This window comes from Elaeis guineensis, chromosome 12 (genome assembly GCF_000442705.2).
Source record: "Elaeis guineensis isolate ETL-2024a chromosome 12, EG11, whole genome shotgun sequence".
In the NCBI taxonomy this organism is placed as follows: domain Eukaryota; kingdom Viridiplantae; phylum Streptophyta; class Magnoliopsida; order Arecales; family Arecaceae; genus Elaeis; species Elaeis guineensis.
In genome coordinates, this window is record NC_026004.2 from 3,892,856 (window position 1) to 3,918,823 (window position 25,968).

General features: G+C 38.8%; 2 protein-coding genes across 2 annotated transcripts; both read right to left on the reverse strand.

Moving 5' to 3' along the window:
* Window positions 1-1,014: 1,014 nt before the first annotated feature.
* LOC105055574 (P-loop NTPase domain-containing protein LPA1) lies at window positions 1,015-11,978 on the reverse strand. Its single transcript, XM_019854162.3, has 8 exons — window positions 11,809-11,978; window positions 11,403-11,567; window positions 10,415-10,716; window positions 5,676-5,757; window positions 4,287-4,709; window positions 3,310-4,047; window positions 1,977-2,081; window positions 1,015-1,553 (listed from the first exon to the last, which is right to left on the reverse strand). The coding sequence occupies exons 2-8, from the start codon at window positions 11,553-11,555 to the stop codon at window positions 1,155-1,157; spliced, it is 2,202 nt and encodes a 733-aa protein (XP_019709721.1). The 5' UTR covers window positions 11,556-11,567; window positions 11,809-11,978; the 3' UTR covers window positions 1,015-1,154.
* Window positions 11,979-19,412: 7,434 nt separating this feature from the next.
* LOC105055575 (ruBisCO large subunit-binding protein subunit alpha) lies at window positions 19,413-25,087 on the reverse strand. The gene is made up of 8 exons (XM_010937425.4): window positions 24,859-25,087; window positions 24,509-24,668; window positions 24,163-24,284; window positions 23,790-23,997; window positions 23,451-23,596; window positions 23,051-23,357; window positions 20,093-20,544; window positions 19,413-19,922 (listed from the first exon to the last, which is right to left on the reverse strand). Exons 1-8 carry the CDS (start codon window positions 24,910-24,912, stop codon window positions 19,635-19,637), a joined length of 1,737 nt encoding a protein of 578 aa, XP_010935727.1. The 5' UTR covers window positions 24,913-25,087; the 3' UTR covers window positions 19,413-19,634.
* Window positions 25,088-25,968: the final 881 nt, after the last annotated feature.

Consider the following 25,968-nt stretch of genomic DNA (forward strand, 5'->3'; position numbering starts at 1 on the left):
TAGGTTACTTTCTTCAATGTTTACCCCATCTATCATTTGAATTTTTGTATTTTAAAATTCATAAAAGCAAACAATTTGGATGATGACTTGTTTTTGACGAGCTTTCTTAATGGGGTAGATTATTTGTAGTTATTTTTGTATTATTTTAAGAAAGTCGTTTCCACTCGCGTTTTATTACTTAATCGTGCCTATGGTCTGACCAGAGCCATTATGGATGCTTATTTCTGCAAAACTGAAAAGTATCGCATGACTTATTTTTGCATCAATTTCTCTGTTAGCTGGAATATCATGTTCACGATTTTATCCACGCTTTTTGACGATCATTTAGCCAAAGAGGACTCGAGATGCCTCTAATGTTGGAATTGCTTGGGTTTAACTTTCAAGGGCGGGGTTGGAGAATTTCTTGACTCAGGATGCCATTTTCTTTTAAAAAGTGCGCAGAGGCCCGTTTCCTATTGTTTTTTTTTGCTTTTAGCATTCAAAAACCCAAGAAACCAAACGGAATGCATAATAAGATATTTTTGTTTTTTTGAAATTGTTTGCTAAATCTTTGCACTTCTGATGGTAAAGGCAAATGCTGTAAATCTTCGTGTGATATTTCATCAAGGATACCAGATACACCCTAAGGTTCCAAGGAATCATCACTAATTAGGTGAACTGAGTAATGGCCGTTCCGCATTGTACTACTTCAACTTTTGGATGGTACTACTTCAAATGCGCCCCGTCGTCTATATTACCACATGATTCTCTTCAGTGCAGTAATCTCCAGACGGAGTGAACGGCGTGACCAGGGACACGCATCATGCATTGCTTTGCATTATGAACCTGTACACCAACCATTAACTAGACGGACCACCAAGATAGCAAATCTTTGAGGCGATGGACCACCTAACTGCATGCTCATACATATCACCCCATTGTCAGTAGAACATTCCGAGAATCTTCCTCCCTCTTTCGGCACAACAGAGAGCTACGTGATAAGGTGATTGGAACCCGGGAGAAATGCCACAGAAGAAAACCGAAAAGGCAGACAAGATATATAAATACATAAAATCTTCTACAACTCATGCACCCATTTCAACCAGCAAAACAGGACAGAGTAACTATCTCCTCAGGCTTCCAGAGCTCGCTCTACAAAATCCTCGTCAGGCTACCTACCTCTGAGGTGCTACTGAAAGGACCGGCCCCCTGTACATCGACCCAGACTCACCTACAGCCGAAATGCTTTGCGTCCGGCCTTGGAATCTCAAAGAGTCACTCAACGAACGTTTCCTCATTTTCATGTCCGAACTTTTCTCAGAGAGCAGGGAGTAGGAATATGGCGGTTCAGTGGCATGCTCACTTATCTTCAAGAAGAGATCAAGATTGTGTTGGTACTTCTCTTTCATTCCCGAGCTGTCCACTGTTCTCTTTTTCTCATCTGCTAGTTTCCTTTCATTGTTTGGGCCCTCATCATCGTCCGACCAGTAACCATTCTCCAGGCCATCTCGCATGGCCAAGTCATCATACTCCTCATCAGACTTGGTTGAGTTCTCATCAACAGAGCCTTCCATCTGTGAAATAGAAATCGATCAAAGACTGGAAAGATCACTCACACAAAAGAATTGGTACTCCTTCGAAAAGGTTCAAATAATGTCTGGCATGTCCATCCAAAGCACAAAAACAATTAAAAGAATTACGCAGGCAAGCCAATCATTTGCACTGAAATGAAAGGGTGAAAGTTGAATTTAACAAAAGAAGCACATGTTAATTTGCAGTCACATAGTTCATTATTTTTTGATCTCAAAGCCCTGTACGGTTGAATATCTTATTATTTCATATCAGTCCTGTAATAATGGCTTCCTTTTTTTCCCTCTCTTTCTGTAATATTGGTCGTGGTACATACAACAAAAAATAAAAGCAGACAATCCAAATATTCTGAACCACTTGAAATAAGCTAATGCATAACAAAATAAAAGGTCTTTTTGAGTTCTTACCTCTTCATGGATCTCCTTGTTGTCACTTAGGTCCTCATCACTGTCCACATCAGGTGGATCATCAGCTTCTTCTTCACTACCAGACACTGACTGTTCCTCCTTGAGCTGGAAGATAAGGATAAGAATTAGCCAAAAATGAAGACAAACCTATTATTCCAGGTACACAATATACTTTAATAATAAGATTACGGGCATACTCACATCTTTCATGAATATATAAATTATTACTGCCAGATGAATGATTAGATTACAATTTAACAATCTTAACAAAAATTTGTTTAGAGTCATAACAAAAATTTGTTTAGATCTTAACAAAAATTTGTTTAGAGTCAAAACAAATGGCATTTTAACTTATTGCCAGCACACACTTTAACATCTCAGTGCATCAGTAAACAGGAACCTGAAATGCTGTGACAGTTTTTTTTTTTTTTGGTTATCCAGAAAATTCTATGGCTTCTGAATTCTGATAGTGGGTAATAAGTTTTCCAGGGGACTTCAGAAGCCTAGATAAAGGGATGAAGATAATGTTTCATATGCAGAACTGAAACCACCCAAGAAAGGTGAGCACATTCCTTGAACGATAAGAACTGGGGTAGCTGACAAAATAGGAATTTCCCAATTTGGTTGAGAGCATCAAGTTTAATGTATATACCATAAGGCAAATAAAGTAGTCAAATTGGCCATAAACATGGGAAAATCCTTAGTGCTTAAATGCCTACGAGCACCACCCTCGTCTGCCTAATCTACAACAGTATTTTGTTTTGATGCTTCTGCTAGATGAATTGAAACACAAATGTAGTGCCAGAAAAAGTTCTCTTAATCACAAAAGGATGGGGAACTGCAATTATATCTCAGGCAGAAAACTATGATCGGCTGCCTAAACAGAATCCCTGGCTTTGTCTATGTAAATATGCATTATGAAATCATAGAAGAAAAAACTTGACAAGATTGGAGTGAAGAAATCATTCTTATCATCAGGATTAAAAATGGCTCAAATAAACCAGAATAAATTCCATAGTTCACGAAAGTGTTCACCAGTATGTCATTGATCATCATTAAAAACTGTCTTCATCCTTTCTTACTTAGCTCAAATATGCATTCAGGACTAAACTCAGACAATAGAACATAGCTCCAGTTGGCTTCAATGAACTAGAAATGAAGGAAAGTCAAACAACATAATATGAGTTTTGCAGCAATCATGCTATCATTCCACCAAGAAAATCAGATAATCTTTGGATTAAATTATTGGTAGGTTTCTTTGCAAGACTAACTGCAAGTCAAGAATTTTTTCCCAGCCAGACAGTATACTAGAAATAATAAGAGTAAGATATACCTCTTTAGCAGGTCCATCTGACATCTTTGGAGAGCTGCAACAGGAAGAATAATATCTACTACCAGTATCAGTGCCATCAGCCCTCGAGTCATCAATGCTTCCTGTATGACTTGTACCCCCAGTATCACTTGGCCACGCACTGATCCCAAAATTACCAAACTGAAGATTAACAGGCTCTGCCTTCCCAATCTGCAAGGGGCCATACATAGGGTTTCCCACAAATTTCTCAATGCCCTTTCCAGATGTGGCCTTCCCATGCCCAACAGACTCGACAGGCCAAGCCTTGGCCACAGATCCATCTGTATTAACAAGCGCCATCAAATGCCTAAAAGACCCCTTCCTCTGGATCAATTGAAACATTCCCTTGGAACTCAGAGAGTTAGCAGCACATTGGTTTCTATGCTCTTCATGTATTACAGAAACTGTATTAGTAGTTGGATCATACAGCTGCTCTCCTGCCTCTCGTCTACGTAGGCAACCAAACACAGTCGCATGAATGGCTGCCACACTACGGTCAACATTTGTATTATTTATTTTTGGCACCAGATGCTTGTCAGCTCGATTGCAGAGATACTCCTGAATTTTTCTGATATTGCGGATGTACTTAACATACTTATTTTTGGCTGGATCCAGGGTCATGTATTTTGCACGTACTGCAAATCGTTCCATGTGTTTGTCCTCGTTTGTAATGTAAATCATGAAAGGAATAATTGAAGGATGCTTCTTCATGAGTCCCATCTACGAGATGAAAATAAGATAAGCCATCAATTAGCAATTAAAAGCAAAAAGAAATCAAATACAACATTTGAATGAGCTTATGCATGTATACTTCCATGCCCTTATATCAGACCAAATACACTTGAGGTGGAAATAAGTCCAACAGGACAATTTCCCAATAACTAAAACGTGACAGATATATCATCCAAAGGGACTATATAAGGAAAAAAAGGAAACCAACCTGTTGCATGAATACCTACCACAAAATTGAGGCTTAGGTGGACACCCTCAACAACAACAGATTCTTTTCGCTCTTCCCATGCGGTGATCAACCGATCAAGGCTTTCGATAACCATTTCACTTTGTGCTTTGAATCCCTCAATAGCCATTTGCTTTTTGCCAATCAACTCAGTTCCAGAGACAGGATCTGTGGATCGACCATCAGATTTTTCATTTAAAGTAAAATCAGATAATTCCTCTTTAACCATCGGGTGAGAAACAACATCATGTTTTTTTGCTTTTCGTTTAGCCTTTGCTTCAGCAACCGCCACTGGATCTAAGCATTCACCAGCATGATATGTTGAAGCCCAAAGAAGTGGATTTTGCTTTTCATCCACAAAGCTCCTCATCATGTGGCGTATCGAATCAGTCGAAATTACAGTTGTGACACCCAATCTGCTTCCCTGTTTGGAAATATTCATGGACTCTAATCAAGTCTAAACATACAAGGAATTTCTAAATGCACTCAATTATTCCAACATTTTGCTTGTCTAGGATTGCATATGTATCTAAAATTTGCGAAAAAAAACCTGCCTATAACAAACATGTACTGAAAGACATGATGAAATCTGCAGCATAACACAAAAAATAAGAAAGAAATGAAAGGGAAAAAAAAACAGAACTACATCAGATATAAGGCCCTATGCAGGGAACATGTAAATCAGTGCCAAAGAGTATTGTTTGCAATACACTAAAGTTGGAATGACAACTGATAAAAATAAGTAATCACGACACCTACACAAATCAAGTCCCTTTTACCCCCTTGGTTTGGACAGTATACAAGTTCACACTCCTCACGGTATAAAAAATAAATGAGCCTCTATCTGAAGCTTGTCTTTGCATTCAAAATCTAAAGAAATTAATAAAACTATGAACAATTAACGAGGTAGAGGTACCCAGAGGTGGTCCATACAACCTATATTTCTGCAAGTAACCCTATCCTGTAAATGCTTATGCTCACACAACTTAATATGATGATTGGGTGGCAAGCATATAATGGCCTGGAAATGAAGATTCAAGAAACAAAAATAGACAGTGCTGCTAAAGATATCCATTAAGAAAGACAAACTTTTATAATCAGGATAGCTCTATTAGGAACTTATAGGGGTGTATAGGGAGCAGTCACGTAGTGATGACCCCAAAAAGCAGCCTACACCAAGCAGAATTAGCGGAATGGGGCAGAAAACAAAGCAAAATGCCAGTCTGATTTGTTTTTTGACTAAAAGGAAACAAAAGAAAAAAAATGATATTCGGAAACTGAACCAAAGTGCAACTGCTAAATCAAAACATTATTTCCAGAGATAGTTTTAAATGTGTATAGATATGCAAAAATTCTAAAAATTCTATATTATAAGGTCATATGCATATACCAGCAAAGCTGACAAAGTAGACTTGCCACACCCACTTGTGCCACACAAAAGAACTGTCACAGATTCCTTTCTTTCACGAATTCTACAAAAAGGGGGAAAGAAGTAAGTAACAGGGATCGCATGAAAGTAATTCAAATACAACATGTAAAAAAGTAAAGCAGCCAATATGATGCAGCAAAAAAACGTTTGTTAAGCCTAAAACTCAAATACACTTTGTGCATTAGTTAATCAGAAGTATGGAACATGGTACGTTGACTGTAGAAGGCATCCGCTCTGAACTTTGCAGCAAAAGGCTTTGAATTTAGTCAAACTCAACACAGCATGCCAAACAAGTCAACGTTAAAGAAGGCATGCCAACATCACTACATGTAAGATCTTTATCTATCAGAAAATTTCAATGTTGGCGGCATCAACAGTGAGAGAATTGTTTCACACTACATATGATCTTGGTCCAACCAAATAGGACTTTTAAGTAATCAATTCAGAAAACTGTAACATGAGTGTTGAAAATATGGTTCTCAAAATCGTCCTGAACCGGTCAGTTCGGGGCGTGCCAAACCAAACTGACGGGGAACCAGGATGGTTCCGGCAAAGAAAACAGCACACACCGGTGCCGGGGAAGAAAGAGAGGGAAATAAAGGGAGAGAGAGAGAGGAGAAGAGGGAGAGGCCGATGGCCCTCTATGGAAGTCGGCAATGGCCCTCTGTGGCCGCCGAAGGGTGGCGGAAGCCATCGTGGCTCGGTTCGCCCGATGGGGCCGCCACAACGAGCGAGAAAGAGAGGGGGGGAGACCACCAGAGATGGGAGGATGGGACGGCGAAGAGACCATCGGAGGTCTCTAGGTGGCTACCATGGCCACCGGATGGCAGAAGCGACGCAGGCGGAGGCGCAAAAGCGGTGGGCGTCAGCCTTTTTTAAAAGGGGAAGACGAACGGTGAAACTGGCACTCGGTTTACCGGCTTCATTGTTTTAGGATTTTTTTTAAAAAAGTTTAAAAATAGTGAAGTCGGCACTCGATTTGCCGGCTTTACTATTTCAAATTTTTTTTAAAAAAAATCTAGAAACAGTGAAGGCAAATCCATTGCCAGCTTCACTATTATCGAATTTTTTTAAAAAAGCCAGTGAAACAGGAACGATCACCCCTATTTCACGCCGCGGAACCGCAGGCGGCGTTTACGCCGCCCAATGACCACAACGGCCAGCCGGAGGCCCTCTGACGGCCTTTCCGGCAGACCCCCTCCCTCTTTCTTTTCCTCTCTTTCCCTCCATCGGTTCGCGTCAGTTCGATCCGGTACAAAATCATACCGGATCATGTCGCCGGCCGACCAAAACGGCCGCCGGTACCGATATTCAAAATCTTGATAGAAAATGAAGACTTTGTTGCTGCAAAAGGCACCGTCCATAATGTGTGCTTATGCATATGTGCTAGTAGAAACATGGAACGGAACAGGGAGATCTAAATCTCTTATAATAAGTATGACCTCCTGGTTGTTAGCTATCCTTGCCAACTGTTTTACAAAATAGATGCATATATAGAATCCTCAACAGAAAAATGACTGACCAAAAAAACAAAAAAAGAAAAACAATGGTCAATCACCTATATCTGGAGGTTTTTCTTTTTTATTTTTTACCTACATATGAACTTCTAGGATGGATTTATCTATGCAACAATTTTGATAATTTATACTCTCTTTTTTCATGCTTCCCCCTTGCTTATGTTCTTTGCATTTTTAAAGGCTCTACATTCCATATTATGAATCTCCATCCCTGTTGAATTAATCTTGAGCAGCAACCCTACAATTGCACCTCTAACAAGTACCAATAGTATGGAGAGGCTTGAGGATAAAACTGGATAATTCTGTTAAAAGGCCTGTGTAGTAAACAGGAACACACCCTGACTTTGAAGAAAGTGCCAGGTAGCTTCTCCTTTTGCATGTGTCAAGTTTCCTTTTTACCATTATGCCTATCAACCATTCGATGGATCCAAGATTGCCACGATTGGCTGCTTAGGCCTAAAAGATCCAGCCTAGTCACTTAGACAACCTAACCACCAGGGCAATTGGCATTTTTTATGTGAGGCAGCCACCCAGGCGCCTGGGTCAGCACTTAGACGGGCATCTGGAAGACCAGGCACCTTGTTCATTGATTTATTAAAAGCATTGTATTGTTTCCAAGTAAATAATTTTTTTTAAAAAAAAAAACTTCAAGCAAAGTTTTAAATACCAGTAACAAACCCCACACCATGTTTTCATCAAAACAGCACAAGTCCTGGCATTTATGGTACATGCCAAAATTGAAAACTTCAAAAAATAATAATAATAATAATAATCAATTTGCACCGGTGTACTTGATACAATACCGCCGGTATGCACCAGTTTGAACTGGTAGGACTGGGATGTACTGATACATAAGGTTTTGATTTCCCAAGGCATTCATACCAATATCGAGAACGGGGTGAATTGCCCCATTTCAGCAGTTCTCGATAAGGGTGGGCACTGGGTGAACTGGTGGGATTAAGAAGTCAGGTTCACTTAGGCCATATCTCATGGGACACTAATTAAAGCTTGAAAAATGTTATGTTCCAAGAAAAGTTAACACTCTTCAGAAAAATTATTATGTAAATCAAATATATCATTATTATACAAGTTAAGTAGCTGGCAGTAACTTTTTATTCATATGACATTCTTTCATGTACCTTTAATGAACAATCTATGACTTTATTACAAAAATATACATTTTTTATTGATTTTAGATATTACATTTACTCAAGTGCCCACCCAGTGGTGGAGCCAAGATTTCAGTGTAAGGGGCCCACAATAATGCATTATTCAAATGATAAAAGTTCAGTTGTGTAGAAGTTAATTTAACTCATAAAAAATAATGGTATGGTATATTGAGGTTGTGCTAACATCAATTGAAGGAACTATACTTGAATTTTTATGGCAAGAATCGTCTATCCCCCAAAACAAATTATAGTTTATATCACTGAATATTTTTATTTTGATTATTTATTTTAAGAAATTTCAAGAGACTACGAAAAAAATTCCTTTAAAGTAAGGGGAAAAAAATGGAATCAAGGGATGGCCAAACCATGTCAATTCAGTGGTAGGTTTTCCTTTATTTCCTTTTTTTTTTCCAATTTCTGTTCTCAATGCTTACACCTAGTACTTTGAAGAAGCATTTACTAAGTCAGAAGGACATACAACAAGCTAAAAAACTTGCCATTAAATATATAATTAAATTAACATATGCGTATTTGATAGAGATTTCTTAACTGCCACACCAATATAGATATGAACAGGAAATTTAACAGAGAAACTTTTTGAACAGAAAAAAGACCAATAAAAACCAAAATCTAAAGTGATAAAAATTAAATTTCTCAAAAACAAAAGCTAAATGGAAACACAATCCCAAAAACTGATTTAGTTAAGTGGTGGTGCTCTGCACCATTTTCCTCTAGAATAAATGAAATCATAAAAGAAAAACTGTAGGTGTTTAAGATGTATTCCTAATAAACTGTTGGTGCTACAATTTAGAGGATATTTACCTACAATGTTTTATTACTTAGGAAGGTAAAGAAAGATTTTTTTTTTTTCTCATGTTAATGGTCCCATGTCTCCAGTAATTTCCCCTTTCTCCAAATTCCTCAAATGGCGCCATTCCGCAACTACCATATTTCCCTGTCTTTTCCTGAAATAGAAAATCAAAGAGAGCCCTACATGTTAACTATAGCTTTGAAGTCAGAAGTGGGAGAGGGGCATTAGCCCTTCCGAGCCCATAAGTAGTTCCACCGCTGCACCAACTAGCCACCTAAACCCTTAACAGGGTCAGTGCCTAGGATTCTTGTGTGATTTGACACCCTTTAACGTATCCTAGCTAGATTGGATTGTAATATATCATGTGATGGCATTATTACTTGAATTTATTATGACATCGGTAGTGGGAAGATTTCTGAGTTCTATTGTCATTCTTGGAAGCTCAAAGAAGCTTGACAAAGATAGAAATAATGGATCGAATGATATATACAGAAAATAAGCAACAATCTTATGAGAGAAAAAGATGCTCTGGTTACCATATATTGCAACAAAAGCAAGCATAGCTAAAACAATACGGCAAATAATGGTGACTACCAACTTCATTAATTGCATGATATAAAAACAAAAGCACAAAGCCTATCTGTTTATCAGAATTCAGAAGTCAGCTTAACCATGACATGCAGAAACAGCAAACAAATATTGGTCAATAAGCAGATGTGATCAACATTTAATCGAGACTGGAAAATTAGTTTTGGATCAACAATTTGCTGCCTCAGATATTTAGGGGCATTTTCTTTCCAATTCCCAGAGTAAAAGAAAGTAAACATCATGGATTTTCAATATTCACCCAGAATCGTCAGAAACATCAGGAAGCTTGATCCAATCATGATTTTATCAAAAAAACCTTACATCAGGGGCTCATAACAATTGCCTAGTTGTTGTTCAATAATAAGAGTAAATTAGCCACCTTTGAGGAAATATATAATAACCCGGTACAACATAACCAATAATCAGGACTGACATGATTCTGTGTGCCGTATATGAATTGTTAATGCAATCAAACAACAAGTAGTGATTTGTCATATCCATACAATACTACATTGTTGCTCAGATGATACAAACCATCTCAAGCTAAATCCATTAGCATTCTCAATTTTCAAAGTCGAAAATAGCATTCTATGAAAGATAAAGATGACGTGTTACCTGCATGCTAGGAGTAAGTCTGCTCTTTGATTGGGACCAACATACTTATACATGGACAGTGCATCACAAACAACGTTTAGAAAGTTCTCTCTTGTAACAACAACAGTTGTTAGTCTTTTGTACAACTCAAATGGCATCGTGCTACTTGTATCTACAGCTTCTTGAATCGAGTGGCTGCTGACTTCCTCCTGACTCGAGCAACCAGCTTGGTGATGTTCATTTTCTTTGCTAGATGAGCTTTCCAAGGCGTCAGATTTTGTTATGTGTTCACTCCTCATCACTTCAAATACTCTCCGGCTAATCTGATGAGAAAATGAGCTGCTTTTTAGAGCCTGAGATATTAACAACTAACCAAAAGAGAAGGCCCAGAATGAGAAATATTGCTTAGAAGAACCTTCATACAAGTTTCCTCCCCAGGAACAATAAATAAGCATGACACAGGAGGAGGCAAATTTCCGGGTATAGGGGGGAAAAAAAGAGGATGGCTATCTTAATCTAACAAGGCCTACATGCAATTAATAAATCCCAGACCTAGATGTTAGTACCAATCTAACAGAAAACTCAATTTACGAAATACAAAAAACATGGATCCATATAACGAAATAAATAACAATTGTCGATATCCTTTTTAATTGACTGGTGAACTAAAGTATGTCACCATCACTCTCATTCGGGGTTTCAACAAATAATTATAATTCCTTTGATCTCACTAGCTCAAGCAGTTCATTGAAGTGCATAAACTAGGAGCAAAACAAAAACGCAAGACATAATTTGAGCATGCATGCATAACTACAACAACAGAAAATCAAGAATTTGCTACATAGACCGCAAACCTAACACAAATATCGAGAATCAAGGAGCACAAGCATTCAGATCGCCAATTTCAATTCTTTTCTTCGGAAGAAAAAGCAGGAAGAAAAAGAAGACCTGGAGAAGATCACAAGATAAAACAAAACCGAACCGAACCACCGGATCTTGAGAGGCAAACCTTGAAGGCGTGGCGCGCCTTACATCCCATGAGCTGAAGCGTGCTCTGCAGCACCGGCCGCGTGTACCGGAACGACAAGCTCTCCCTCTCATCCCCTGTCCTCTCTGCCTCGTCCACCACCACAATGTACAGCAGCTTCGGCACCTCCGCCATCTACAAGAACACCTGCAGATCCCAAACCACAACACCCACCCAAGAACCCATCAATGGACCCCCAAAACCAAACCAAAAACCAAGAAAACAAGCAAATCAACCAAGAACACCCCGCATTCCGAACCGCAACCAAGATCACATCCAAAAGATCAAAACCAAAACGGACGTGGAAAAACCCACGAAGGACAGCAATGCCGCGGGACAGAGGCCCGATCCAGAAGAAAGAGAAGAAGAGAGAGATCGGCGGACGAACCTGAGGGGACTGGAAGGGGGAATGGCAGGAACGGAAGAAGGGTAGGGTTAGGGTTTTTGTAGGAGGTGGGGCTCGATCCGCCATGCCCAAAGCTTCCAACGCGACCTCGCCATCCCTCTGTCACCGCTTCCACGCATCGCTCCGATCGAGGCTCCACATGTACTCCCCCCGCCCCCCTCTCACCCCCCGACCTGCTAAAAATAAGCGGTCGCGTCCGACCCGGATCTCCTTCAGGAGCCCTCGTATTCTCCACTTCAACTACCGCTGCATGAGAGCCACGTGCATGTGTACGACACACACGAGCACCCTTTCAGTCTTCGGGACGCGTGGGGGGAGCAGGAGTGGGTCGGAGCGAGGTATTAAATCGAAGGCGGTCTCTTTTTCTCGTATTAAAAGACCGGAATAATCGGTAAACGAAGCGACGAGGAAACGACGGAAGGGTTCCCCTTTCCGCGGGTCTCCGCAAAAGGGCATGATTGTAAATTTACCGTGGAACACGGAGGGCCGATGCGACGAGGTTTTCTCGTTCCGTCCGTTCAGTTGTTCCCGCGGATAAAAAAAAGGAAAAGCAAAAAAAGTGATGGGGACCCGACCGGGGGAACCGCCGTAGCGCACGTTTAAGGGACTTAAAAAGGGGAGATACGTGAGCCCCGCGGGCAAATAACCAAGAGGTGTCCCAAGTTTGGGCCCCAGAGAGGCAGAGGCAACGGCGTGTCTTGAAGAAGAAAGGGTCCGCGCCTAAACCCACGAATGCGTTGGTGAGAAAAGAAGGGATGTGGTCCGCCCCATCTTCCGTGTTTCACATTGTTTGATTCATGAGAAATGACATTTCGAATGCCATGTATTTTTTTTTCTTACCTGCTGACGATCCTATTAATTGGCACGTCCATATCACGTGATTCATTTAATTGAGGAGAATTTTCTCGGTGATTGAAATGTTGTGAACTACCATTTATTTCTACCCAAAAGAAAAAAAAAAGTAATGTTATGAGAGATTCCCTGTGGTAAAGTTAGCAAACGTCTGGATGGTGAATTTATGTTTTCAATTCTTATTTTTTTAAAAGTTGATAGGAATGATATCAAAAGTGCCTATTTCAGAAGGGGAGAAAATTTGAAAAAAAATTGTTTGCACTCCATGTCAATATGATAGGGCAAGATTATTCTTTCTACCTGAGATTATGATGAACTTTTGAGGGGACTGGTGCTAGCTAGGTCTGTTTGAGTTTCCTGTATAATATTTCATGTTCTTGCAAAAATCTTGGATTTATTTGTGCAGTAATTAAAAAATGAAAAATGAGCTTTAATCGACATGCATAGGAGCCAAATGGTTAGCCCACACCTTACTTTATTTCGAAGATATAGTTGATATACATTCATACAAATTATTAATGATTAGCCTCATTTCTTCAATTATCCTAAAAGTATTTGCTACGAAGCCATATGATAGTTGATTAATCCGTCGGTATATTCTCTGCTTGCTAAATCATATGCTTTCTAAACTATGATTGATTGAGCTTTACACATCAACATGCCGGTTCTTGATTAGGTTAACATCATTTTAACATTAATCCTTGAGATAGGATTTTTTATGATTGAACCATGTAACAGGATTCAGAGTAGATAGAAACCAAGAAGTTACTCAATCTGATGAGTTAAATCTTGCAAAATAATTAGATATTAAATAGGGTGGTGACCAAATTGTATAATTTGCTTGCACTAAAAAGATATAACTAATTACAAAAGGTTCATATAGTAATTCAAAAATTTCCATGATTACAAATATTAATCTTTGTTACATGCATCGCATGTGAGAAAGTGAGATAGCTTGGTTTCTTTGGAAATGCATCAAAGTATATAACAAAAATCATTAAATACTAGCCACATGTGCTAAACCTCAATCCCTAGTATTATAATATAACATATATAATAATATGCTTAGTGATGATCCTCCATCAGTGAAGCAATAGACAAAATAAAAATACCACATAGTCACTATAGTGAAAATGGCCCAAGCACATTGACAATATCTTATGATAAATTATAATCGTCTATCATTTTCAGTAAGGTAAAGTAGCATGATTGTGCTTTATCCGAATTAGTGATAAGAAAATTTCAAAAAGTAATATACAATATAAAAGAAGATAATTGTCTTTATTATCTTATATAATCATCTCAGCGGGAGCATAACCTTGGTAATCTTATAATTAAATTTCATCATTTCTTGTAATTTGGTCTATTTACTTGATTGCCATGATAATTATGGTCTTTCATAAAAGAAAGAAAAAAACATCATGCTAAGAGCCTAAGCTAGAAGGGGTCTTGAAATATTCGAGGATAAGAGAACAAATATCTAAAATATGCTAGACCCACTCCACCAACCATTAATGACATAAATTCTTACACCGTGATTGTGATATTGATTTAAAATGTGTCCTTGAAACATTGAGACCATATTACATCAACATCTATCGAGAAATTACTCCATCCTTGCTAACTATTAGAGCGGATCAAAATCCATCAGCAAAGATGATTCTATGAGTTTTTTTATAATATATTTCATGCATCTCATGCTTCAAATACATCACTAATCCCATAATTGGCTCTCCACAATGGTCAAAAAGAGAAACAATCCCTTTTTCAAAAATTTTTTGTTTTAAATAAATTGAAATCATTGTGCATTCACATATGTCTTTTAAGAAAAGCATGCATCAAAAAAAAAATATAGAGAGAGAAAAAAAAATTACTTACGATCGAAAATAGAGAATATATGCTAAAGTTTTTTTTTGAAGCATGGAAAATGATAGTAGTCAACTTAAGAATAAGAATCTTATGATTTATTACCAATAATCGATTTGATTTAAGCCAAAGTCAGCCACTGCTCAATGAAGATATCAAATCCCAGCTTTTCCATGGAGCAAAGTAAGTACTATATTCTAGAAGACTGGGGGCATTGATTTGATGAAAGGTACAGTTTGATCAATGTACGATCTGTTGGACACGTTTATGGCGAATAATTTAATAAGACAGTCGGCACTCGACACGTCAGCTCACAAATCGAGATCTTGTCTGAATAAATAAATCTAACTGAGGTTTGCCTGCCTCTCGACATGGATCGCAACAATGACGTTGGCCGGATGGTGGTCCCGTACGTGGGCCCCACTTGCTCATCTCGTTGTGCTTGTGATCCTCGTAGTGGTTTTAATGGGGAACACTTCGATGGGGACCCGCACTCGTTATCGTAGTTGCGGTCAATATCCACCCCCAGGAGGGCGTTATGTTAGAACGTGCAAGGTCTCCATCGACCATCATACACACCATAATGTCACCGACTAAGATCCGGTAGGAGGGGAAGGAATTCTTTTTTTAATTTCTCTTGGTAGAACGAAGAGGAAGGGGTTGGAAAACAAGGTTCCTTTGTAGAAATCTTTTGGGCCTGAAGCAGGTTTTGAACGCGTCAAGCCGTGGGAGTTGGGTCCTTTGGTTGAATTCAAGGCTTCCTTTCAAAGAAACATGCCGAATTATTACAAAAATTTCTCTCTCTCTCTCTCCGTCATGGACAAACACACACAGAGGTGAAAGGATATGATTTTACTTTGAGCAAGAATATGTTGTGCGATTTTTTATTGGTAATGCTGTTATATATATATGATGATATATATTTAGTAACCATTAATTATAGAATGATATGGAGAAGATCAATCGTATCGGTCTAAAATCCAAAATAAATACTAAATAAAAAAATATTAAAAAAAATTATGAAAAAAATTAAAAAAAAATAAATTTATTCAAAAAAATATTAAACTTTATAAAGAATCTCCCTGAAAGAGCCTCTACATACAAAAATAATTTCTCCTATCTCTTTCTTTTTACATCTTTTTTCTATAATTTAACATGCCAAATATCTCTTTAAATAAATCATTACATAGATGAGATATTTGACTCATACTCGAACTCAAAATAAAAAATTTATTAAAATACAAAATCTAAACTAAATAGAGCATCTTTAGAAATAGAGTTCTATTTGAAATAGAATACATAAAGAATAATTAAATCGAATCATAAAGTCATTAAAACTAATGCCTAACCAAAAATTGAATCCTAATTGGAGTATGACCTAGCTTTTTTTTTTTTTAATTTTTGACTTTATCTATTCTTTGAAAATAATTTTAATTTATCTATATTGTGAATAGTATAATTACCTACATCCAATATTTTCATACAACAATATTATCCGAATAAGATGCCATGTTGAATGAATGGAAAACTACCTTTTATTCTTTAAAGAAAGAAGATGCCACATGCAGAGCTCTAGAGGTATGTCCATTGTTTGCTCCAAATATAAATAAAAATTTAATAAAAAAATCAGACAAAATATAACATAGCCATGAATTCAGCAAAAAATAAGATTTCTGGTAAAATTATCAAAAATTCATCAAAAATGCCCCGAGAACCCAGGATCATTACAGTATGCCAAAAAAATAAATAAATAAATAAACGCAAGTATAACCCTATCATGCACGTGAGGCTGCTGATGGTTGCCAACTTTCAATAAGAAGTATCAAGAAGAAGCACGCATCAACACTCCTTTTTTTTTTTTTTTTTTTGGGTATCTACAGATACATCTTGCAAGATAAAGCATTGTTATTAAGCTAATATGGAATAAATTCATGGTACATTGGTGTCACATCATCACATGTTTCACCATGATAACATAAATGAACTCAAGTACGATGGATAAAATTCCAAAATACAATCCTGTGTGTGAACATAATCTCTCCTATGAACAAGTCCACCGAGCATGCATTTCCGAATAAGTACAATTCACTCTAGTTTTCTAGGGTCTCTTGACCCAAGAATTTCCTTCAAAAGATGAAAAGGAAAAAAAGACAATATCTAGTTGACTAAGTTGGGTGGCAGATGATCCTGATCCAAGTCTTCCCCAGCTTCAAAATAATACAGGTTCGGAGAAGACTCCTTGGGTATCGATGTTGACAGAATAGGATCCCACACGAACATAGTTTTTTTAAAAGTCCAATCCGAAGTCAATCCTGGCGAAACTCATGGGGCTCAGTTAAGTAGGTCAGATACGGCTCCAAAATAGTATATATATATATATATATATATATATAAAAGAGTTGGCTTAAGGTTTGAGTGACCGAGACCTAAACCAAACCTGCTTGCACCCCAAGGAACGTCAATAGATTCCCATTTCGTTTTACAAAATAATGTAGCCAAACCCCCTGGGATAGCTTTGACTCGACCTCTACTAAATTCCGGAGTGCAACTTAGCCAAGCAAACCGGCATCTAGATCTATGGGTCAAGTCCATGTTCTGAAAAGTCCGATTGGAAAAAGAACAGGTCAAATTTGATCTATAAGATGAGGTCCTGCACATGGAATGTTAATTTGACCCGGACTGATGGCCAGGCTTCCTAAGGAGCAAGGTATTAGGAAGAATCCAAGAACCGCCCGAGTACTTTTTTAAAAAGAAAAAAGAGAGAGAGAGAAATCTTCCTCTATCTCTTCCAAAGGTGCAAGGGATTTTTCCACAAACGCTAATAAATAAGTAATAACAAAACAAAGAATAGATTACTAGATAGCAAACCCACGTTTTAAAATTTTTTTTTAGAAATTGTTGACTTGGTCATCAGGAGGAGTGTGAAAGCAACTAAAGATTCACATCCTCTTTAAAGGTGGCAATTCCAGGTAGAAAGCGAAAGATGTAAGACATGGTCATACGCCAAAAGCATAGAAGGGCTGAGCCACGGAAGGAATAAGTCTTGGGTTACCAGGAAGCGGTGGCGCGGTACATTGACCATTTTAATGGCCCGATCTAAGCCAAGTGGAGGTCCGGACGGACGGCTGCTAACGCTCGCAGCATATGAATGCTAGTGATGGAAATCGTGCGATCGTTGATTGCTAGATTCTCTGCTGCAAAGTTGCCAATTGAGCACCCTTCTTTTTTGTCATCCATCACAATCTCCATTAGTCCATTGTGCTTTCTAAAAGACTACTCTCGATTCTATTCACACAGATAAAATGTGAAAGATGAAGATTCTTAACCTTTTCCAGCCTGGTATGGGGTCTCACCTGTATATGAGTGCTGATCCCCTGATAAGAATCTTCGCCCATACCTGAGGCAAAATCTTGAGAGGCGTCACCACTCGGGACTTGTATACCCAGCTTACTAAGCTGCAGCTCATGGGCGTTGAGCTTAGGACTGAAAGTGGGTTCGGACCCATCGTGCTAGATTTTGGATTTAGTCTAAAAACATTTAGACCGGACTCGGATCAAAAAAATAGGATCCGTTTTAATTTCAGACCGGACTCGGACCTATCTTTGGCCCAGCTCTGACCCAGCCCGAGCCCGAGCTCGAATATAAATAAATCGAAAGGCGAGGTGGAGAAAGGCAAGGGGGATGGTATCAGCCAAAGTTCAGCTGAGGTGGTGAGGGGGTTGAGTAAGAGGCTCTTCACCCATCCGCCATGGTCGCTTCCTCCTTGTCTCCAGATTCTTCGTATTCCTCCTCTTACTCATCCGACTCCTCTTCTGTCTTTGATCGCTGCTGCCATCGTCGTGAGGGCAAAAACGCCGTCGGGGTTCACAAGGATCACCGATCTCGAGGGAAGTAAAGGCGGAGACACCGATCTCCCAGCGATTTCTCTTCTTCTTATACAAGTAGTTACAGGCGAGTAGCTTCTTTAATCTATTCCGTCTCCACAAAGAATTTCTAGGATTAGGATTAAGGCACTCGCACCACCACGTGGCAACAGCGGCCGCGCAGCAGCAGCAGCCGCCGCCTCCCCCACTGCTGGCTCTGTCATCGACTTCCGATGGCGGGGGGTATACCAGGGATGATCGGGAAGATATTTTAAACTTGATGATGGGCGGCAGAGACATCAGCGTCAACGACGAAGGGGACACATCAGGGTGGAAAAAGAATTTGAACGAAGGACTGCTTTCCTAGAGGTGGGGCAACCTGATGCTAGGGACAACTGGGGAGTCGAGGAAGATAGAAGAGCTGCGCAATGGGGCAACCTGATGCTGGGGGTAGTCGAGGAAGATAGGAGAGCTGAGCAAGCCAACGAGAGAGAAATCAAGCCTAAGCTCAATTGGACTCGAGCTGAACTCGAACCTGTATTTTTTTACAAAAAAATTAAATCTAAACCCGATGCAAAATTCGAAAAATTATTTCAAACTGAACTCGAAAAAGGATATGATCCGACCCATCCAGACCCACTTCCAGCCCTAGTTAAGCTAAAGCTCAGGTCATAAAGCATTAACATATAATCCACGGGCATCCCCAGAATGTGATAATCACAATAAATGACACACTAAGGTTTTGATTGATTATTCCCTGACATTGAGTTCCAACGTATTGCACACTTGCATCTCAGAAATAGCGCAGATCAGAGGCCTAAATCCGAGTCAAATTGCATGTTGGTCACTATCAGAGAGTCCAGTGCAAACTGTAATAATAGAACTTCAGGCTCGTCTAAGATACCATATATAAAACAGTAACTGGAAAAGGATTTATAACACATTCTCATCAGGAGCTAAGAAGTTGGGGTGACAAGGCATTCAAAGGCTTGCCCCGTTTTCACATATCTCGCGCATCAAGCTTTGCTCATTATTGTACCAAGCAAGTTTTGATTCTGTTCAGCATCTCAAAAAATCTATGAGAATATGGAAACACAAACTGAATAGTCCGCTTAACAGTGCCCGACTCCAAACCTGATAACATTACACTTCCTTCAATGGCACTGCCATTAGTATCTGTGATTTAATCTTAGACTAACACTGGAAGGGCAAGAGAACCTAATATGCTCAAATGGCAAGGCCTTGGGGTGGCGCAGCAGCAGGAGCCTTTGGCTTCGGCTTCTCCACCACAATGGCCTGCGTTGTTAGGACCATTCCAGCCACCGAGGCAGCATTCTGTAGCGCACATCTGGTCACCTTTGCAGGGTCAATGACCCCAGCTTCTACCAGATTCTCAAACTTGTCAGTCATTGCATTGTAGCCAACCTCCCACTCGCTGTCCCTGATCTTCTCCACCACAACCTCACCCTCCACTCCAGCGTTATGAGCTATCAAAGCTGAAGGTGCTACTAGTGCCTGCTCAATATAATTTAGAAGGAAAAAGTGAGATTCACTCAACTATTCTTCAGACTTAAAGAACAAGGACAACGCATGGTAATTCTGCTACGAGTCATCCAGGCGCAGAGCTAAGTTATATATTAGTCCACTTCAAGTAATTAATAAAAGAGATGAATCAGATAACTCACTTTCTGCACAATGTCAGCGCCCAGGCGCTCATCCGGGTCTTCCAACTTGTCCTTGATGGCAGGAACACTAGTGGACAGGTGAACAAGTGCAGCACCACCACCAGGTACGATCCCCTCTTCTATAGCTGCAAATGTAGCATTCTTGGCATCTTCAATCCGGAGCTTGCGGTCCTCAAGCTCCGTCTCTGTTGCGGCACCAACTTTTATAACTGCCACACCACCAGAGAGTTTTGCAATTCTTTCAGCCAGCTTCTCGGAATCATAAACTGAGTCTGTCTCTGCGAGCTCTTTCTTTAACTGGGCAATTCTGGCGTGGATCTCATCTTTTGTTGCCGTATCTGCAATGATGGTTGTAGAGTTCTGAGAGATAATGACCTTCCTTGCTGTGCCAAGCTGCTCCACGGATGTGTTCTCAATCAACATACCAAGATCTTTGGCCTGGAACTCAGCACCTAAATGGACAAGATAAAGCATTAGACCTAACAAAAGTTAATATAAAGGGATCATTTTTATTGATACATTTTTATTGATAGATTTCTCTGACATAAACGCTCACTAAACTAAGGAAATGGAGTACAATTTGAATCATGACAAGCATGAACTAACTTGAACCTGTCATGTCATGAGACATGGCATTATTCAGTACTCAAACACAATCATGATTGAAGTACCATTGACATTTGAAATCCTCTATAAAACATAATAAGCAAAAGGTACATCATTCTTCTAAAATGCGACTCAGATCATACAGTGCCAAACTATTCAATTTCTTAAACTATAAGATCACACTTCTGTGAGTGTGTACACAGCAGAAGGCAGATGTTCCACATTCCCGCGTATAGGTGTTCCAAAAAGCAGCTGCAATGTGCAGGCGGGTCAAGGGACTGCATAATGCATATATGGTATGTATGTTACATATGCAGGTGCATGTGCGATTAATATTTTTTAACTATTTAAAAATTAATACAATACATTAAGTATAATAAAAACAACAATAACGAACGAAATTTTTTATGGATGGATAAAATCAGTATTAACAGCATCTAAAAACTAACAATTAATTAATGCTTAGTATCTAACACCAAATAGCAATAATTATAACATAATCAATATTAGTATTGATATCAAGCCCATCTAAAACTCATACAAACTTAATCATCAGCTTGAACTCACTTCACCTACATAGGCCCCCATAAGATGTGGGCTGTATTTGTAGCTCCAAAATAGTTGGGACTAGGCCTAATGGCTATGGTTGTGGTTCAATCTAGCTGATTTATTTATTCTGAGCAGAATATGTTGTTTGATTCTTAAAATTCTTTATCACATCCTCTCAGACCCCCTTCCACATGCATCAGCCAACACTGACTCCCAAGCCTAATGGTCAATTGGACATGCAAAGAGTTGTTCGTGCCATCAAATACCTTGTAACATGGATCTAAGTACCCCTGAGGCATCCTTAAATCTTTGCTGCAAATGCACATACTATCATTTTCTCCACAAGTTACATTTGCATAGTGCAAGAGATAAGTCTATAAGATACTCATTCCTCGCTTTCCTTCCGAGCTTTACCTCCAACATTTTCTTTTATATCCTGTCAATCTTTTTATTTGAATACTCTTTATTGCAAAACATTTTAAATACAAAATGAAGGCCTTATTGCTAAAACAAAACTTGTTTTGTTTATCATGTATGTCTTGTAACACCCCAAAAAGCACCTCTACAACTTATCCACCCGTCTCTAGCATTATTAGGCTTTTTAAGAATATCGGGAAAATAGCCTAAATGGTCCAACTTTAGGATATCAATGAATCTACAACCATGAGAAGACAATTTTCATAATCAATCAAACAAAAATAAACTCATGGGTTTGGGTTTCCCTACATATACTCCCACCAAAGGAAATTCTTACAACCAAACAAGCTGCCAACAAAAATGCCATGCTTAGGTTTTACTAAACAACCATAAAATCCTCTCCCAAAAGACTCACTCCAATCCAATCCCATCCTGAGACCATAGACCAACTTATGACCAACATGACAACAAAACTACCTAAAGTTCATCACCAAAAACTGGTAAAAAAACTCTAAGATTTCAAACAAATACACACATAAAGGAACCTAAATACTGCTATATATGCCTTAAAAGCATCTCCATTTAATTCAACAATTGAAAATACACACAAAAAATCCTCAAACATATAGAAATTTTTGATGTGCAATATCTTTCATTTGTTGGATCCAAGACAAGAAACTGATCACAATAAAGAATCTTGTGACCATCAAGTTTAACTACATCAATCTCTGTCATCATTGATTTACATTTTTCTAGAGAACAACAGAAGCAATTCATATGAGTAGGGCGATTACACCTGTCAAACACTTGGAGAAACACCTCCAAGGTTTGATTGTAAACCTCCTCTCATAGAAGATGGGCAGAAACACTGGATTGTAACCCCATTTGCAAAATAACAATGCATACATTATATGCTGATTTACAGAGTTCAGTCCCTCATAAAACTTTCCCCCATAATTCAATTGAAAAATAACCTTTCCCTGACATTTCCTCTGTATGAAGCATGTACACCATTATACAACTAGATCAAACATTAAACAAAATCAAGTACATCTGGGCAACCAAAATCTAGTTTCGCTTTACAAGTCTACATAAAATTTGATGGAACTGAATCCCATAGCAAATTCATAAGTAATGCAGAATGAATTGACCAATGACAAGATTTCTTTGTAAAAATAGGATGGAACACCACTTTAAACCTAATGAACTTTAATGACTTTCACAGGTTGATGTGAAATCCTCATAAGAGCAAATCTAAAAGATATTAAAACTCTGACATGTGCAGTTCAGTATGGCTGCATCATGCGTGGAAAAAGAAGCATGACATGATTTCATCATGAACAATGCACAATTATTTCAGAAAGAAACAAAGCCTTCCAAAGATACCTGTCAGAATTGCAATATCTTGAAGAATCGCCTTCCTTCTCTCACCAAAACCAGGTGCCTTGATCGCAGCAACATTGAGAACACCCCGAAGCTTATTCACAACAAGGGTTGCCAAAGCTTCCCCGGTTACATCCTCAGCAATTATGAGCAGAGGAGCTCTCAATTGTGTTGTCTTCTCCAACAAAGGAATAATTTCTTTTATTGTTGAAATCTTTTGATCGGTCACTAGAACTTTGGCAATTTCAAATTCCACAGTCAACTTCTCAGGGTTCGTGACAAATTGTGGGGAAACATAACCTCTGTCAATCTGCAAGCATGATTACCACACCACATGAGACACGAAAACAAACTCATAGTATTTAGAAGAAGAGCAATTTAAAATATTTCTAACATGACTCACCTCCATTCCTTCCTCAACCTCAACAGTTGTCTCAAATGATGATGAAGACTCAATAGACAAAACACCATCAGGGCCGACTTTATCAATCGCATCAGCAATCATGTCGCCCACAAACTCATCATTGCCAGAAGAGATAGAGGCAACAGCTGCATAACAGATATATAATTTCAACAGTTCTTCACTAGGGTATTAATACTTCTATATCCAATTTAAAATAATACCAAACTTTGTAAACTGTTCCATCTGTCTAAAGATGACATATTCAGGTAATGTTTATCCAAGAATCTAACACCACATAGGTTCAGCTCAAACATCAAAAAAAAAGGGGGCCGTCAATACCTTTAATATCACCACGTCCTTTAACAGGCCGAGCTTTCCTTTCAAGCTCCTCAACTAGCCCCTGCACAGTCTTGTCAATTCCCTTCTTGATATTAACAGGATTTGCACCAGACGTTACACTTAGTAAACCAAAGTTAATGATTTCACGGGCAAGAACTGATGCAGTACTGGTGCCGTCACCCGCTGTGTCATTTGTCTTGCTTGCAACCTTCAACAAAGATAATGACGCACATAAACATGACTCCAGTATACAATTTCACTTTAAAATCAATCAAGACTTGTTCTTCAAAGAAGAAAACACCCCAAAATAGCATGAGTCATGACACCAGGGGATAAAGAACAAAAGAAGGATGAAATAGAACAAATTGTATACCTCCCGTATCAAGGCTGCACCTGCATTCTCCATGGGATCAGCAAGCTCAATAGCGCGAGCAATTGTAACCCCATCGTTAACCACCTTAGGGTTTCCAAATTCATCCAACACAACATTCCTCCCTGTTTATTGCAAACAAACATCAACAGACAAGTCCCCAGATGTAATCTAGTGAGTAGATACATCCAACCAGAAGCGCAAGACTCGATCTTCGAGTAAATGCTATCATATAAATACCAATACCTTTCAACTCCAAGAAGAAGATTATTATCTCGTATAATGATAGCAGAAAGGCAAGACACAGCAATCGATCTTTTTGCGAATCAAAATGGAGACTATGGAATACCTCGGGGCCCAAGGGTGACACCGACGGCATTGGCAAGCTTCTCAACGCCAGACTGGAGAGAGGACCTGGAGGTCTGATCAAAAGCGATCTCCTTGGCCTTGGCGCGCACCACCATCTGCCTCGGCCTCTGCCCCGGGTTCACCCTCCTCAAGCCCTGCGGCTGCACTTCCCAGAACGCAACAGTAATATATTGAAAGAACGAAAAAAACCATAAGGAACTTAAAGAAGAGAAAGATTTAAGAACAATGCCGGATCACCACCAACTATGCTTTTCCTACAAATCTCACAACAAAAGAAAAATAAAAAGATCCAATCCAAATCCGAAACCCTGGCGAAGAAAAGAGAGAGACTTGGCAAGGGGAGCGGAGAATGGACGCCGAGGAGATCGCATTCGCCGTCGCCATTTTCCGTGAAAAGTATCGAAAGGGTTTTTTACCCCTCTTCTTCTTCTTCTTCCTCCTCCTCCTCTTCCTGAGAGGAGTTTTAGAGTGCTGGAAGAAGAGGAGTTTTTTTTATGGAAGGGCTTTTTACGACGGGAGACTGGGAACGGAGAGTGCAGGCCGGAGCTTCCAGAAGATTCTGAGCTCTCGATGCTTCTTCAAGAGAATTAAATTTTAAGGTTTGGCGCACTTGGATGGCTTCATGGGTGAATGCTGCCCCGAATGCTGCGCTCCTGAACCGATCGCGACGCACCTCGAGCCCAACCCCCAATGCTGGCTACAGCTTTGGTTGAAAATAAGTAAAATTGATCCGATTCGATAAATATATATTTTATTTAAATATAATTAAATTTAAAAAAATTAAATTAAATTAAATTTAAATTTAAATAAAATTTAAAAATTATAATACAGATATGGATAGGATATGAATACTGTTTTCTATCCAAATTCGAATCCGAAACCGATGCGAACCTACGGATATGAGTAATATCCAAACCTATACTCAAATATATATATTTATAATTCTGTTTTGATAATTCTATTTTGATTGATAATATGTATAAAATTATTTTAGTTATTTATATATTCTATGTTGAATTGTAATTCTATTTCTATATTTAATTTTTATAAATCTGAACTTATAAATTATGTTTTATATTGAATTGATAATTTTGTTTTGATTGATAATATGCATAAAATTATTTTGATTGTTTATTTTTTTGGATATGGGATAGACATGGGGCAAATATAGATTGGATATGAAAAAATGGGTTACTCGTGGATATCTCCGAATCTATTGGATATGAGAATATTATCTCTTTTTTTATCCGATCGGATATCGAATAGGATTTTGATATAGAATATTAAGTTAGAATTTGGAGATGGATAGTACAATATCTGATTCAAATCCTACTCATCGCCATCTTTAGTTTTAGTTCGCTAGCAATGAGCTTTGAACTGATTCGTAGATATGGATTTAGCCTCGACCCTGCCCAAACCGCTCATACTCGTTTTCATGAA

Bases quoted from the DNA above. Each gene is read 5' to 3' on its own strand.
- LOC105055574 (XM_019854162.3), bottom strand. From the start codon at position 11,555: ATGGCGGAGGTGCCGAAGCTGCTGTACATTGTGGTGGTGGACGAGGCA. The intron at 5,758-10,414 runs GTAACACGTCAT...CCCTTTTTGTAG, and splicing joins GACTTACTCCTAGCATGCAG to AATTCGTGAAAGAAAGGAAT. The intron at 2,082-3,309 runs GTATATCTTACT...CTTATCTTCCAG, and splicing joins CAGATGGACCTGCTAAAGAG to CTCAAGGAGGAACAGTCAGT.
- LOC105055575 (XM_010937425.4), bottom strand. From the start codon at position 24,912: ATGGCGACGGCGAATGCGATCTCCTCGGCGTCCATTCTCCGCTCCCCT. The intron at 23,597-23,789 runs GTATTGACGGCC...TCTGTTATGCAG, and splicing joins AGGACGTGGTGATATTAAAG to CTGTTGCCTCTATCTCTTCT. The intron at 19,923-20,092 runs GTGAGTTATCTG...TATATTGAGCAG, and splicing joins GCGCTGACATTGTGCAGAAA to GCACTAGTAGCACCTTCAGC.